Source organism: Seriola lalandi, unplaced genomic scaffold (genome assembly GCF_002814215.2).
Source record: "Seriola lalandi dorsalis isolate HSWRI2012SDOR001 ecotype SW California unplaced genomic scaffold, Sedor1 jcf7180002054556, whole genome shotgun sequence".
NCBI lineage: Eukaryota > Metazoa > Chordata > Actinopteri > Carangiformes > Carangidae > Seriola > Seriola lalandi.
Genome location: NW_019525109.1, coordinates 176,031 through 191,810, shown reverse-complemented (window position 1 = coordinate 191,810; position 15,780 = coordinate 176,031). Strand labels below are relative to the sequence as shown.

General features: G+C 40.2%; 1 protein-coding gene across 1 annotated transcript in view; it reads left to right on the top strand.

The window, feature by feature from the left end:
• Positions 1-6,188: 6,188 nt before the first annotated feature.
• mrps5 (mitochondrial ribosomal protein S5) overlaps positions 6,189-15,780 on the top strand; it is a 22,882-nt gene continuing 13,290 nt past the window's right edge. Inside the window, exons 1-6 of the mRNA XM_023415759.2 lie at positions 6,189-6,250; positions 7,329-7,481; positions 9,158-9,283; positions 10,092-10,205; positions 10,554-10,673; positions 14,219-14,253. Of these exons, the coding sequence (XP_023271527.1) occupies positions 6,202-6,250; positions 7,329-7,481; positions 9,158-9,283; positions 10,092-10,205; positions 10,554-10,673; positions 14,219-14,253 (597 nt within the window). The 5' untranslated portion in view covers positions 6,189-6,201. The remainder of the gene's footprint in view (positions 6,251-7,328; positions 7,482-9,157; positions 9,284-10,091; positions 10,206-10,553; positions 10,674-14,218; positions 14,254-15,780) is intronic.

The window sequence follows — 15,780 nt, the reverse complement described above, 5'->3', positions numbered from 1 at the left end:
ATAAAATGGTCGACATATAAAGTGGGAAAAAGCAAAGCGACAGTCTAAGCACAAGCAATAATTTCATTTCGCTGTGCACAGAAGATGTGTTTCACTCACAGCAACACTTTCTTTTCTGAAAACCTCACCTCTGCAAGAAGTCACCAAATTACTGCCCATTTTACAACCGCAGCTAAATTAAACCAAATGTCTCCGCTGTGGACTGACGCTTGCTTCTGCGCTGACTGAACAAAGGGATCTGGTTCTCTGTGAAATCACAAGACGCATCGCTTCTAGATTTCACCTGTTTTAATCTCCTTCAGTCACAAACGGAGCAACTGAAATGTTGGAAATGATTTTAGGTTAGTCACTAACTTTATGTGTCTGCAGTTTGGTGCTGAGCAGCGAGTGTACAGTAGATTTATACGTATATACTGGGCAGCTTCCAAGTGTGAGTGAAACTACCCTGAATAAAGAAAGGTTTTAAAAAGGTTAAACAAAACAGCGAGGGAGAAAAGCAAAAAAAAAAAAATGTCACCAGACACTGTGACCTTTATTGCAGACAGTCTCATGATCAGCTTACCAAGGCAATTCTGACCTGCAGATCTGTGACAAATCAATGAAAATAAAATCAACATAATGTCTCTTAGTAAGGTGTTGTGCCATCATGAGCCACCTGAACAGCTGGAACAAACAAATGGAACAAAATCCTTCTCAAGTGTATCCTCCAGTTTGGTCTTGATGGTGATGGTTGAGTAGGATGTATAACTCACTGGTCCAAAAATCTCCCTTTGGTTTTCTGTTTGGTTGAGATCTGCTGCTGGTGAAGGCATTAGTGTGTGATTCATATCATTTTCAGTCTGATTAAAGGAGATATTTCTACGTTTTGCTTTTGCTACATAGCCAGCGTTAGCATTAACAGCTGTTTACTTAGCTGTCTAGAAGAAACGTTGTGAGTTCAGCATCAAACTTTATTCCTTTACTCACCAGGAGATGTCTCCAAGGTTTTGAAAGCAATGTCAATGTTAACTCTTGTTTCTATCTCTTCTTTTCTTCTACTGAAGTTAGCACACTAACCAGCCCCAGCCCGGCTCATCACTTTCTAACAGCGGCTTACTGTAGCCTCCACTGCGCCCTGCTGGACTGACTCCCCCAGATATCTACTGAAACAAAGAAATTAAAACAAGGCCAGAAAGGATTTGGTGACAGTAATTTTTTTGTGCAGTTAAAGCCAGGTGTGGCGGTGATGGTGTCACCTCCCGTCACCTCCTGTCCTGTCTGTGTGAGGGGAGGAGAGGAGGGAGGAAGAGGAGGTGTCAGGGAAGGGACAGCAGGGAGTTAGGTATCGATCCACGTCAGGTTAGGATGACCTAAAGACAACTCCGCACGGAGAAGCCTTCAACTCTCTGTCTGCCTCTCTCCTGCTCTGTCACAACCTCATTTCACTTCAATTCAAGGTGCTTCGGAAATAATGCATCGCAACTATCAGCAGATTTAGTTTTCAGCCACTGAGAAAGTGACATTATAATGAGGCTTGTCTGTTTTTACTGATCCATACAGGATGTGATATAACACAATTTTAAACATTTATTTGTTGTCTTTCATGTTTTTGAAACACTCCCATTCAATAAATAATTCATTCCATCATAAATGGATAGAAATGACATTTTTGATTATCAATCTTTAGTCAATAAACCATAATGACAGAATGGAAAAAGATTTGCCAATTTATTAAAAAATCAAAAGCTGAAATTGCACATTCACATTATTATATGGTTTTATACCTGAGCCCTGATTTGAAATTGGCAAGTATTTCTAAAAAGATGTTTCCACTTACCTTTCTCTTTTTGCTGCTTAATACACGACTGTGCTCAGAGCATCTTTTTTTTGTTTTTTTTGATGAAAACAATTGTCTGACGATAAAGTGACAGACACTAAAAAAAATCGCAGAAACTGTGCGGAGGAAGGTGTCAGTTTGACCCATATTCTTTGATTGACAGGTGAAAATGCGCCGCAGGAACACCAGCTTTACAGCTTTAGAGAACAGAAATTAAACTGAGGAACGTAGGAAATAAAGACAAGTCCGTGTCCTCAAATACCATCATATCCTCTCGTTCCTATTCTCCCATTCACTCCCATATGTTCCTGATCTATATTCAACATCAGCTCTCCGCACATCTGCTGAACAACAGCTGTTCAATGTCCCTTGGTCAAAACTCAAAAACACAAAGCTGTGTTTTCAAAGTTTTAACTCCAGCATCATGAAAGTGCCTCCTCCTCAGGTCAGAGGAGTCAGTGCTTCACTTTAAAAAGCATTTTAAAACTATTTGAATAAATTGTCACATTTGTAATTTGTGTTCACAATAACTCACATTTGTTTCGTCTTGTTTTATTTTGCTTCTATTTGGGGACACTCTTTCTTTCTTTCTCTCTTACACATTATTCACACACACAACTCCTGACTGCCTAAAGAGAGAGAGAGTCGTCGGTAGGCAGTGTGATAGATGTCTGCCTGTAATCTCTAAAGCCACCTGGAGAAGATGGAAGAACGGAGGATTCTGTGTCTCTGTCTCTGTCTCTTTCTGTGTTTGTGTCCTTCTCTCTCACTCTGTCTTGCTCCTTCATCAGACTGTGTGAATGTGAGTGTCTCAAAAAGGGTTTTGTGTGTGTGTGTGTGTGTGTGTGTGTGTGTGTGTGTGCGTGCGTGTGTGTCACAGCTTGACTGAACTAGGCCAATAGCTGACCAGTGACTGCTGTTTCCGAAAGATAATATCTTAAGGTAAAATTCCATACAAATATAAAAAGATAAACTTGAACATATTTATCCCAAGCTGTGCCAAGATATTGCATAAGTTTGTACTGGAAGATTTGTATATTCATGAATCCCACTGACTGTTTCCTCTGTAGTACCATCATCAGGTCTGAATTACAGCCCCACAGAGCTACTAGCATGGCTGTAGACTCTTACTTGTGTTTGGTTTCTATAACAGAAACATGATTTTAGTTTTTCGTTTTGTTTTGTTTGTTTTTGTTTGTTTGTGTAAAAGCTTTAAAACATTTCTGCTTATTGCATATGAACAGCAGTGGTATAGAGAAAGGCTTCTGCTCAGTGTAAGAGAGGGAGGCCATGTGCCATCTTTAGTTTTAATGTAGTTTACAGATGTAATCAAGCTCCTGAAATACATATATTACAATATCAAATGATAGTGCGAGACAATTAAACTTTTTCAGATAACAGAAGTAAACATTTAATGTAGCAAAATAATGTTCCTATGCCATAAAAAGAAGGAGCAGTTATGATTTAAACACACTCACAGACACATGCTGTTATTAGTTGTTGTTGTTGTTAGTGCTTCAGTACGAACAATCCAGGCAGTCGAGATCGCAGCTCAAAGACAAACAGATCGTATCATCTAATCTGGTGAAGCTTGAATGATCTTGTGAGAAAAGAATTTAGTGGAGAAAAAGCAATAAGAGCTGAGGAGAGAGAGGTGATGTTAAAGTTCCAGATAAGAGCGCAGCGGACTGTACAGAGGAGAAGAGTTATGAATCTGCAGGTAGAGGTGAAAAGAGGTCTTACTTCAGGTCTTTGATGGAAAATGTGGAGTTCAAGTTCAACTACAATAACTACAACATGAGAGTGTGAGTTCGAGATTTACCATCAGTCATTCTGGGCCTCACTTCTCACACAGTCCCTCACCACAGTAGGTATTTTCTTTCTTTCTTTCTTTTTTTTTTGTCAGTGTTGGATAAACAGCATTTAAAAACCAACTTCCATCAAAATTACTTAAACACATCTACAATAAAGAGTGAACACAGAGTATTAAATCTTTTTTACCTTTGAACATTTTCTTTTAAATCCAGGCACAGATGTTCTCACCTAATTTGCTTAATTGGGGATGTAAACATTTCTCCTTCTCTCTCTTGTTGGTTTTCTTGCACCCATGGCAACACCACATACCCTTTATCATTTTATTAGTACATGGTCTTTGATGAACTCAAGTAATTCCCACAAAGCTCCATCCAACTTCAACCAGAGTGAACTCTAATCTGCCATAATAACTGAGAACACCTCCATCACTTGGATGGACCCTCATTACTTTGGTGATCCTCTGACACATTTCCCATCAGCCTCAGCTTTGTATCAATAGTGCAAATTAGCATCTGTTAGCATGCTAACATGCTAAGATAAGATAGAGAACATGTTAAAAATTATACTATACTATACTACTACACTACTATATGACATACATATATATATATATATATATATATATATATATATTAGTGTGAGCATGTTAGCATGCTGATGTTAGTAACTGACTTTTATCCAGGATCCTGCACACCCACATTAATTCCTCTAACTTAACATGTTTATATAAATAACACAGTCAAATCCTCTGTACAACAGACAAAAAGCTGACCCTTCTGGGTTGAAACGGCCCACTCAGAGCGTGCACAAACCAAGCTGCATCACTGACATTTTCTTAGTGAGCTTCACTTCAGTATTTTCAAGACTAACTTCTCTTACTTCGACTTGAGTTGCACTGAACTCAAGCAGCACTGTGTTTACCTCAAAAAATATTTTATTTTCCCACTCTTCACGCCTCCGCTCACTGCTGCACAAAGCTGAGAAAAGTGACTCACTCTTTTACATAAAACCCTGGATGAAGCTGTCATTATGGGGCAATTATTTTGGAGAAACGTTTCTGTATAGGAAAGGCATTGATTCTTTCACAGCAACTCCCACCTCCTGTCGCCACACAGCTGGGTGGCTGTCCGTCCTTTAGCAGCTCTTTGATTGCACTTCTCCAGTGTATTGGGGGAAATGGCTGTAATGTTGAGGAAATTATCTTGAATAAGGTGAAATTGAGATACATACTGTGGATAATTACCAGTCACTTTGCTGCATTTCAATCTTGTCTAAAGGCTTTAAGTGCTGATTGGTGGCCTGCTGCTCATGCTCACAGACAGCTGGGTGCATGTACAGTATGTGTGTATTGTGTAGGCATTCACCACATACATGCGTGAACATACACGTGACACATGACAAGTTTCACGGCACTCTGTTTTCTTGCTCTGTGTGCACACATAAACTGTAATTCATTTCAAACGGATTCAGCTTAAGAAAGAAGAAATTCCCCTGCTGCCTTTTAAAAGTGACATGAAAAACTTTAAGCAGCTGAATTCAATACCAGCCTTCATTGTAGTTTGCACTGTTTTATGATAAGAACTCATAATATTCATTATGAGTTCTGAAGTAGTTTGAAAATATAAACCAGAAATTCTAAGTTGAATTTACTTCGATTTTAAGAAAGGGTATATAATTATGTTAAATTATTGAGAAAAGATTAATTGATCCCACAAAATTCCACAACACAGAGAACATAAAACCTTTGTTTATTTAATTCAATAAATAAATATACACAAATACACACAAATATTGACATGAACACATTTGTAAACAGAACTTCGATCCGCCACCCTCTCTCTTCTCTGTTCCTCTCTCTCCTCATCAGCTTCACCTTTCTCCTGCATCGTCTCCTTAGCTTCCACATTATAATCATCTCTTTTCCTCTCGTCTTGATGTGATAATTAATATCAGGAAAAAAGGTTAGAAAAGGACTCTGTGGGTTTTTATATGTGCAGCCAATCAACAGACAGCCTCCTGAAAGAAAATCTCCTTCATTTCGCTTTCCTCTGATTTTATTTCGCCTCCTGGAACTGGGAGCTCATCAGAAAGGCGCAAACATGCAGTATCATTCATGCTGAAATTATTCTCAGAGTGTGTTTCACACATAATGATGTAACTCATCATGCTTACAAACAGCTTGAAAAGCAGCAGCATATTGCAGGTCTATTATACACCTATTTGGGGATGCTGGGACTTTTATTCATAACAGTGCATTATATTTTATAAGCTGATCACATTTTGTATATAAAATCAAAGTAACCAGTGGTATCTATAGTTTTAGTATAAATCTAGTAGAGTACTAAAAAAACAAGCATACATTGAAAATACTCAAGTAAATTACAAAATATATATAATAATATATATTATATATAATTATAACGTTATTATTATTAAGATTCAATATAAAATACATACAATTTAAATTAGGAAAGGAAAAATACAAAACCTAGAATCTCCCCAGTCCCGTATTTTCCAACAGGCATACTTCAGACACCTTGTTGTGCTCTGAAGGACCCTTCATATCCAACATGGCGGCGGCCGTACGGGTGTGCTGTGCCCTCCGTATCACAGTCGGAGGTGAACTATTTCTCTTTCTTTTCTTCCACTGCTTCGTTAAACATGTACAATGTTTACATCGGACTTTGTTTACAGTATCGATGTTTTCAGGGAGTGACTGTTTGGTTCTGGTCAGCTGTTTCTCACTGACCCGGGACCAGTCTGTCATTGCTGCAGGACTGAGCATGAGCAAACACGGCTGGGAATAAAACTTACATTTCTGTGCAGTCAGAAATTATGTGTTGCATAAATACAGTCTACACTTTAGACTGTTACAACGAAACTCGCCGTCGTTGTCTGTTTTACAAAAGTGTTCCTCGCGTGTGTTGATGGATCTCAAATCGGTTTTTTTTAGATATTAATTGATATTTTTGATCGTTAAACTGTTGTTGTAATTTAAAGTGATAATTATCTATAACATGGAAATGCTAGTGCTGATGATTAGTGATCCCCAGGCATCCTTGAAATAATGAATGCATTTCCCCAACCAAACTCCATTCAAAATTCGTTCAATTTAACGAAGCCTTGCTTATTGGTAACTGTAAATGCCTCTGGGAAAATAACTTAAGACTATATATGCAATTGTTGAGTCCGTGCTTTAAGTCGGTGTACTTGCTCGTTACCTGAACAGCATTTTATGTCTGAAAAGTCTCAACTTTTATCAAGTTTTACTTTCCTCACTGTGTCCCTTTATATGGAAACTGACTGTGACTCAGTTACTTTGATACTAGATATGTAACAAGTATGAAAATGCATGAACTAATTAAAAAACTGTTTAGCTTAATTAGGAGGGAAGCGTTTTTTCTTGTGAAGACTATAACTCAAGAACAATACATAGTTGAGACATCATACATTACACAACAGGTAAAACTGATTTCTATTATTTTTGAAACTTCTGCTTGTGAGCATATGTGTTGTCATGGAGATCGAGGTGGGACGTAAGGTAATCCAAAGTCAATATCAGCGTGATGTAATGGTTTAATTCTTTAATTTAACATTCTGTGTGTATTCTGAGCTGTGTCTTTGTATGTTAAACCTACTTGGTGTTTTGCACATAACACAGTTTTGACACATCACTCTCTCTTCCTCTCTCCTGCAGGTGTACCACCACTCCGTAGCATCGTGGGAGCAGCTCAGGTGTCCCAGTTGGTGAGTCGAGCCTCAGCTGCCTCTCTCCAAAGAAACCCTGCACTTCCACCGTTCCCTGCAACAGCATGGCAGCAAACCAGGCAGGGCAGCTTCTTCAACAAGTGTAAGTTTATGAAAAATATTATTTCCAAAAATCTCTCGTCTCCACGTCAGAGAAGTAACACAACAAATCATCCTTTTAACTGTAATTTAGATTCTATTCATTCACTCGACTTACAAAAGCACCTGTGAGTTCAGATCAAATGGTAAATGGCTATTTATTTTTTGTTTCTTCAAGTTGCAGTTGCAACAAAATAGCTTTGTTGTTTTTACTTTAATGTTGCTTTTGTAATGTCGTTGACACCGCAGGATTAATTCGCACAGCTGAAATGCCTTAACTTTTTAACTGGATCCTAAAATAATGAGCTTCATTTCTGGTTTTGATTAATTAAACAAAAACAAGTTTCAGCTGCTAAATTGCTCTTAAAATCCCAAAGTTTAGTGTAATAGATGTTGTTGGTGTTCGCTCCCTCTATCTCTTTTTAATTATATCTCTTTTGCTTTCTCTGAAGATAATAAATATAGTAATGGCCAAAAGTTTGTTCATTTTACTTCTTTGCACTTTTTGGTCTGAGGTTATTGGTTATGGTTGTTCGGTGAAAGCCTTTTCTTGTTTGAATATGACAATACCCCTAATGTAATCCCCTATGTAGAAAGTCAGGTCCTTAAAGAGAACTTGACTCAGTCCTAATCTCAGCCCCATCCAGCACCTTTTATGATGAACTGCTGCACAGACATCCATCCCAGCATCAGTGCTCGGCCTCAGTTGTGGATGAATGGGAGCAAATCCCTGCAACCGGGTTGTGAAATCTTGTGGAAAGCCTTTTCAGGAGAGTGGAGGCTGTCACAGCAGCAAATCAATGCTCGTTCAGGTGTCCACATAGTTATGGCCATGTAGTGTGTGTTGGAAGTGAATTCAGATGTGTGATTAATGGCAGTATTTTGAATGAGCATATATGTAAAACATTCTCTCTCTCTCTCTCTCTCTCTCTCTCTCTCTCTCTTGCTTTCTGAGTCTGTCTCTGCCCCGCTCGCTCTCTGGCTCGCTCTCTTCTTGTTTGTTGTCTTCATTCATTCTCAGTCACTGCATCAGCATCTCTCAAACAATTCAATGTTTTGCGTCTGTCAAAATGTCACAGGAATACAACCACTGTCAAACACAAATTCCTTTGACTCTGTCATGGGGCTCAAATTTCTCCACGAAGAGTCTTTAAATATTTGCTGTCTGTAGAGTTTTGATTGTGTTATTTGACTTTTACTGCCCAGTTCACTGATGTGCAGCGTTTTCAGACAGGTCTTAATCTGTGGATACACTGCAGGCCCTAAACTGGATCTGTGCTTTACCCAATTAAGGTGCCAGGTCTTTGCAAACACTAAGAGTTTAGTGTACTTTAATTACAGTCCCTAGGCGATCCCATATGTCACTTGTTGGACATCTTTATTCCTAGCTGTTACACCCCACAGAGTCCATACATCCTCACTACAGCTTGTTTTAGTGGGACACATAAATTTAGTTTTCTAAGTGAAATTGCTGATTCAAAATTTAGCCATGGGCTTGAAGAGGGTGTACACAGATTCAGTAGCAATATTAGAGCAGCTGTGGAGCTGAACTTACTGCTGTGAAGGTGCACCAAATAAAGTTATCATCATTAGTCTTCTTCTTTGTCACAGAGAGTTGTTATGTTTGTTTATTTGTTGTGTTGTGTGTGTGTGTGTGTGTGTGTGTGTGTGCGCTCACAGTGACAGCTGAGGAGCTATGGAAAGGTGTGTTGGCAGAGTCGGGGGCCGGAGCCAGGAAGGGCCGCGGGAAGAGAACCAAACGCAAACTGAAGAAGGATCTGAACCGAGGACAGTCCCTCGGAGAAGGTGAGTCGTCAGCTGTTTCTCTCTCTGTCTTTTAGTCTCTGCAGATGTTCTGTACCAAACCTTCCAAATATGAAAATGTGACCGTTTACATTATTTTGTTTGTACACAATGTTAAAATTTCTTCTTCTTTTCTGTGAAGTTGTGTTCTGCTGTCCGGAGGTCGGCTTTAGTGTGTCTAACTAATGCTAATAAGCAACTGATGGACACGACGCACTAGAATATTCATTAGTTAGGGTTGATTAATTTATGACACGGCTCTCGGAGGGAGAGGAATAGCCCTTCGTTCTCTCTGCCTCTCCTCTGTTTCCTGTTCTGAGCTGCTTTTTTTCTTTTAAGAGGAGCTATCAGTCTCCATTCAATCTCAGTCTCTGTGTCACCGTCTTGTCAGGCTGTCTCTCTTCATCCCTGCTTTCACTTTAACTAAATGTCTCTCATTTATCACTCTTTTACCTTCCCGACTCATCTCACTCATCTGTGCTTAAATTATCTGCCTTTTAAACGTACCTGTTTTACAGCGTTGTTCATGTATTATCCAGTCAAGGTTTTTACGATTAACGCCGTAGCTTCTCATTTCCAGAGAGGAAGTTTTAAAATCTTAAAATTAATTTTTCTAACATATAAAAACCCTGAAGCAAATGCATATGTGTATACATCTGTGGTAAATTATGAACCTGTTTAGTTATTTAGTTATTTAAAAGGGAGGTGCATTTTTTCTTATTGGCTTGTCTTTCTGTTTTCCATAAACAAGAGTAAGAAATACAGATTTGGAAAATGTAGTAGTACTATATATTTACTCTCTCACCCACAGGTCGAGGTGGTTTCCTGTGGCCTGGCCTGAACAGTCCGATGGTAAAGGATCAAGTTTTGCAGAGCATGAGTCGGAGGAGCGAGGCCGAGCAGCAGGAGGTGCAGGCGGAGATAGGTACAGACACAGGATGCACTGACCACACACACACACACACACAGTTTCAGGACATACAAAAACGACATACCAATCTATTACTATGAATTTATGAACACATCCACTTCAACAACAAAGCCAGAGAGCAGTAATTTAACTGGAAAAGGACCAGGAAACACAAGCACCAACAGCACCAGTGGTGTGAGATAGAAGCTGCCACTTTGTCTCCACTGTGATCTCATTTGTTGACAGTAATTACACAGTTAATTTGACAATGACAGATAGCACCTCGGATGTTTATCCTGTTGATCTCTTTGAAGTCATCTGTGGCTCCCAGTGCTAAATATGCTGGTTGTGTCTCTCCTGCAGTGCGTCAGAGGGATGAGTGGGAGAGGAGGAGGAAGATGAAGGTCAAGAGGGAGAGAGGATGGACTGGAAACTCCTGGGGGGGCGTCAGCCTGGGCTCCCCTGACCCCGGACCCAACGGAGGTAAACTCCACTCAGCAGAAACACATTTAACCGGGAAAGCCTCACTCTGATTAGAAGAGTGCCCCGGCGAAGATGAGCAGCATTTACAGAGCAGAAAGATAGATGGCACAAAATATGCCACAAATTAAACAATTAAACAGAGATGTGATCACAAAGTTAAGAGTGAAATGACTAATATAATCATTTAAAAGATTTCAACACCTTAACGGAGCTATGTGTAAGTTTTGCTATTGCTACATAGCTAACGTTAGCATTAACAGCTGTTTACTTATCAGTTTAGGCGTAACGTTGTGAGTTCAGGATCAAACTTCATTCCTTTACTCATCAAGACCTGCCTCCAGAGGTGGAAAGCAACACCAATGTTAACTCTTGTCTCCATCACGTCTTAGCTTCCACCGAAGTTAGCACGCTAGCCAGCTAGCTTTCCGATAGCGACTCACTGCAGCCTCCAAACGTAGCGCTGCTCAGAGGGTGTATTATTACCTTTTGTATTATAAAGACAACAATGGCTGAAGCTCTCCATCATCATCAACTGTTATTTATTTTCTTGGAGATACACTGAGGGGTGACCCTCATTTTCACTGATGCCGAAATTACAAAAGTGGAAAGAAAACAATCAGAATACAAAAATCACTTCCAAATAAAAAACAATAAAAGATTTAAAAGCATATTTCTAAACTGTCCTAATGTTTTCAGGGAATCGATGTTTAAAGTGCATTGTAGGGTTTTCCATGAATTCCCTTTCCCCCCGACAATCACCACCACCCACTCCTGACGAGAAACCACGTTCGGCGGCAAAGAAAAGTAACAAATAGCTCCTTTAAAACGAGCCAAGATCTCCCTAAAAATACATAAGACCCACATAAAACAATTACTTAATTCTTCTTATCGTGTCCACAAGACAGTCAGTTACAAAGCTTGGCTAGATGTGGTTCAGCCACAGCTGAACACATTTCTGTCCCTTCTCATTAAACTCTGCTAAGTCCGATGCTGTGCAGGGCTGTTCCAGCAGGGGGCATATCAGAAGGTGCTGCATAAAACAATAACTTAATGAGACTAATATATATAAATTAAAAAACCCAAGCCTTGTAAATCGTGTCTGTTTCTGAAGCATTGAAGCCAGATTTATACGTGAAGGTGTCACATTGGTCCTGATATATACGTCCATTGTCTTCACCTGTTGATTGTCGTAGCACCACTGCAGCACTCGATACACGTTGTGTATCTGTGACAGGCTGTAACTAACAATTACTTTGATTATCGGTTAATCTGCTGGTTTTCTCAGTTGATTGTTTAATCGATGTCAAAAATAATGAAAAGTCCCAGGTGACGTCTTTGATTATGTTGTTTTGTCCGACCAGCAAAACCCAAATATATTCAGTTTGATATGATATAAAACGGAGAAAAGCATGACGTCTTCAAATTTTAGAGGCTGAAAACATGATTGAAAAATTAATTTAACAATTAATCACCTAATCATGACAATAAATTCCCCCCAGCATCAGAAACACACGGAACGAAAACACATGCAGTTCGAGCCGACAGTCTCTGTGAACCTGATTCGTCGAAGCATTTTTGAGAAGGTTCGCACGAGTTCACATTTCCATAACAACCTGTAGAGACGTATAAATCTGCCTCCTCCTGTGCTGGCTGGAGAGGTAATAATGAGTCTTATCTCATGACACAGCAAGTCTCACCGGGACAGCTCGCTCTCTCTCTCTCTCTCTCTCTCACACACACACACACACACACACACACACACACACACACACACACACACACTGAGTGGCGTGGGATGGGAAGACACAATGATGACTGTAGTGATGGAAAAAGAGGAGATAGATGAAGCATTAAAGAGGTAATAAGGGGTGTGTGTGTGTGTGTGCGTGTGTGTGTGCGTGTGTGTGTGAGTGACAGGCCAGGATGGTGGCCCATTAGGCCTGATGAAAATGAGGATTCGACCAAAGTGTCATGTGGGACAATTTCCTAATTTAGAAAGACATCTTTCTCTCTCTCCCTGGCTTTCCATGTCACACTGTCTGTCTCCAGAACTCACTCTTTCTGTCTCATACCTTTCACTCTCTCTCCTTCTGTTGTCTCCACTCTTTCTTCCATTCCCCTTCCTCGACTTTCTCCCCTCCTCTCTCTTTGTCCATTTCTCTCTTCTGTCATTCTGCCTGTCTTTCCCCTCCTACCTTCTTGTCATTTCTGTTCAGTTTTACTCTCAGTCTTTCTCTCCTCCAGTCTCTCAACCCATTTTTTCTCTCCACCCTTCCCCTCTCCATCACCTCCTTTATTTATCTCTTTCCTCCCACGGACTCTTGCCTTTTTCCTTCTCTGCTCTTGACCCTAAATGACCAGACTGTTTCTCTGTCATGCATTGCTCCAGGGACGGCACTAACGAACAGGCAGTTAGCACGAGCGTGGCTGTGGAGTCGTTTTTTTACTTCACTGCAGAACAATAAGTTTAAGTTAGTGGATTTATTTTTGTTGGGTCATGTACCAATCAAACATGTTCCTTCATGTCTGGAGATTATCATTTGTAGACCGGGTTGTCTCTGTAGCACCACAATGTACTGTGGCGTTATTGCACCTCCTGTGATTTGGATGTTGCACTTGGCCGTATTGAATTTTTAATAATATTTCAATGAATTGTTCAGCCGTAGTTTATATCAGGACTTTTGGTTGAATGTAAACAGTGTGTGAAGCCCATAAAGCTGCGTCTGCTGTCTAATCAACTCTACAAACTCTGAGGAAAAAGCGCTGCTTAATTCCAGCTGATCCACTGGTGGAGCCGCTCGCCCTCCTATTCCCAGCCTGATTACACGTTTAAACCTTGCTCTTTGCTGTTTGAATTGAGTTTAGTCTGTTCAGCTCAAACTTCCGACAGATGAGGGACGAGACTCTGCAGCTGCAAAGCACATTTTTCTGGCTTGTTGCTCCTCCTCTTTTCATTCAGTCTCTCACTCGCTTCCTTCAGTTTTTCTGTCTCTCATTTCCTCTTGATCTTTCCTCTCTTGTCCCCCGTGCTAACAAGCTCTCTCACACCGTGAAATACACTCGCACACTCCCCTCCTACATGTACAAACACTTTTCTGTCACACACACTTGTCTGTCGCTCTCACACACACACACACACACAAACACACATGGGGCCCTGGTGAATGGGATGTGCGGAGCGCTGTAACTGGGTTGCTTGTCTCTGATCAGGTTTAGTTTGTTACAGATGGTGGGATAATGTCCCAGCTGTGTGTGTGCGTGCGTGCGTGCGTGCGTGCGTGCGTGCGTGCGTGCGTGCGTGTGTTCCTCTGAGCCTTTGAGTCAGCTCTCCTTTGTTTGTTGTTAATTGGTTAGAAGTGAACAGGCTGCTGTTGGGAGAGTAAAATCCTTCAGAGGTCACTGACTATGAAAAGTGTCGACTTGTTACACTACTGCAAGGGCTTCTGGGTATTTGTTACGCCAGCAGGAGCCTGGTTTAATTTGTGTGTGTGTATCTGTGCCCCGAAAGTGTTTTTTTACCTACTACTGTGTCGTTCTCTCCACAGAAACTTATGAGGATTTTGATTCACGCGTCATTGAGGTGAGTGTTTCTCTTCTCACTGACTAAACGAACGGCAGCCTCACATAAACAAACATGGAAACTGCCTACATAAGAGTCTCGTTTGAACCTTTTGATTTTGATTTTCGTTTTCATTCATTCTCTTATCTGTTTTCTGATAACTCAGGTTTATTATTTTTCCAAAACACTTCTTCTCAAACAGCCTTATTCCACCACATAAAACTAAACAATTGCATTGACAGCATCAGTCAATCTTGAATAAAAAAGGCAAACAATTAAAACTTAACTGATGCAACATTTTTGTGTTAGTTTCCTGAGTTTGAGAGCTAATTTTTTGACAATTTGAACTCCTTTCCCTTCATTTTGACAAAGGTTTTATCACACATTCAGGCTTTTTAAGTTGTTTAACGCAGAGCGAGGCCGATGCATCTGCAGGACAGTTACACTGGCCGATTTAATTGCAAATAAAATGGTGTCTGCGTTTATAACGACTGATGAGTAACAAGATGGAAAGTTGATGGATGGATAATGGAAAGCTGATGACGAGTATTGTTGTAGCACAGTTTGTCAGATTGGTTCAGACTGTAGCCCAGCAGCACTGACAGACACTATAAAACACACATTCTTGCAGTTTTTCTCTTGCTAAATTAGTTAGCAGTGAAGCTAGCCTCTGCCCTGGCTCGTCAGCGGAAGACGGTGCATGGGAAACGTGTGATTTTCACATCAGTAGTTTCTCTCAAAATTTGAAACCTTTTCTTTGACATTAATGCTAACTGCTTTAGCTAATGTCTCACCATCACATTTCATACTGGTAACATTAGAGGGATTGTTAGACCAGCAGAACAACACTACAAATAAAGGTGTGCAGATTGAGACATGTAAACTGTGTTTCCTGCATCATAGGAGATGGCATGTCTTTTAAACAGCAACATAACCAGTGGCTGGAAAAGGCTTTCCTGTAGCTTGTATCATATAGATTAAATATACATTAGAATTAGAGTTGTTCAGGTTTACTGTGTGCTAGTTTTTGACCGTAAAATAAGTATATTTTGCAGCTGCATAATGTCCTGCTCAGTAAATTGTAAAATCTCAGCTGTACTGACAGTTAAAAAAAAAAGTGTGCAGGAAACTCCAGTTCATTGTTTGGTTTTACTGTCAGACTGTACAGAATATTTATGCAGAAAGCCCCAGAGGGTGAAAGTGTTTTCAAGAAACTTTCGAACGGTGGAAATCCAGTGTAGCGTGTGCACATTGATAGTGATGTAGGCAAATTTGCTGAGCAAGGATAGCTGCAGTTGAGCACTAAATTTCTGCCACTTTAACTCTCCCCGAGGCCAAATGATGTCATTTCAAAAAAGGTCAGATTAGCATTAGTGTTTGATACAAAGCAAATAAGAAAAGTTAATCAGCTCTAAAGCGCTGGTATTAGCACAAGTAGGGATGAGCCTTTTCAAGGGAGGATACTGCCTCTTATTGTTGTTTACTCTCACAGATAAAACCCAATTTCTGCAGTCTTGTTTTGGAGGCAGAGAGACACACAACCCCTCC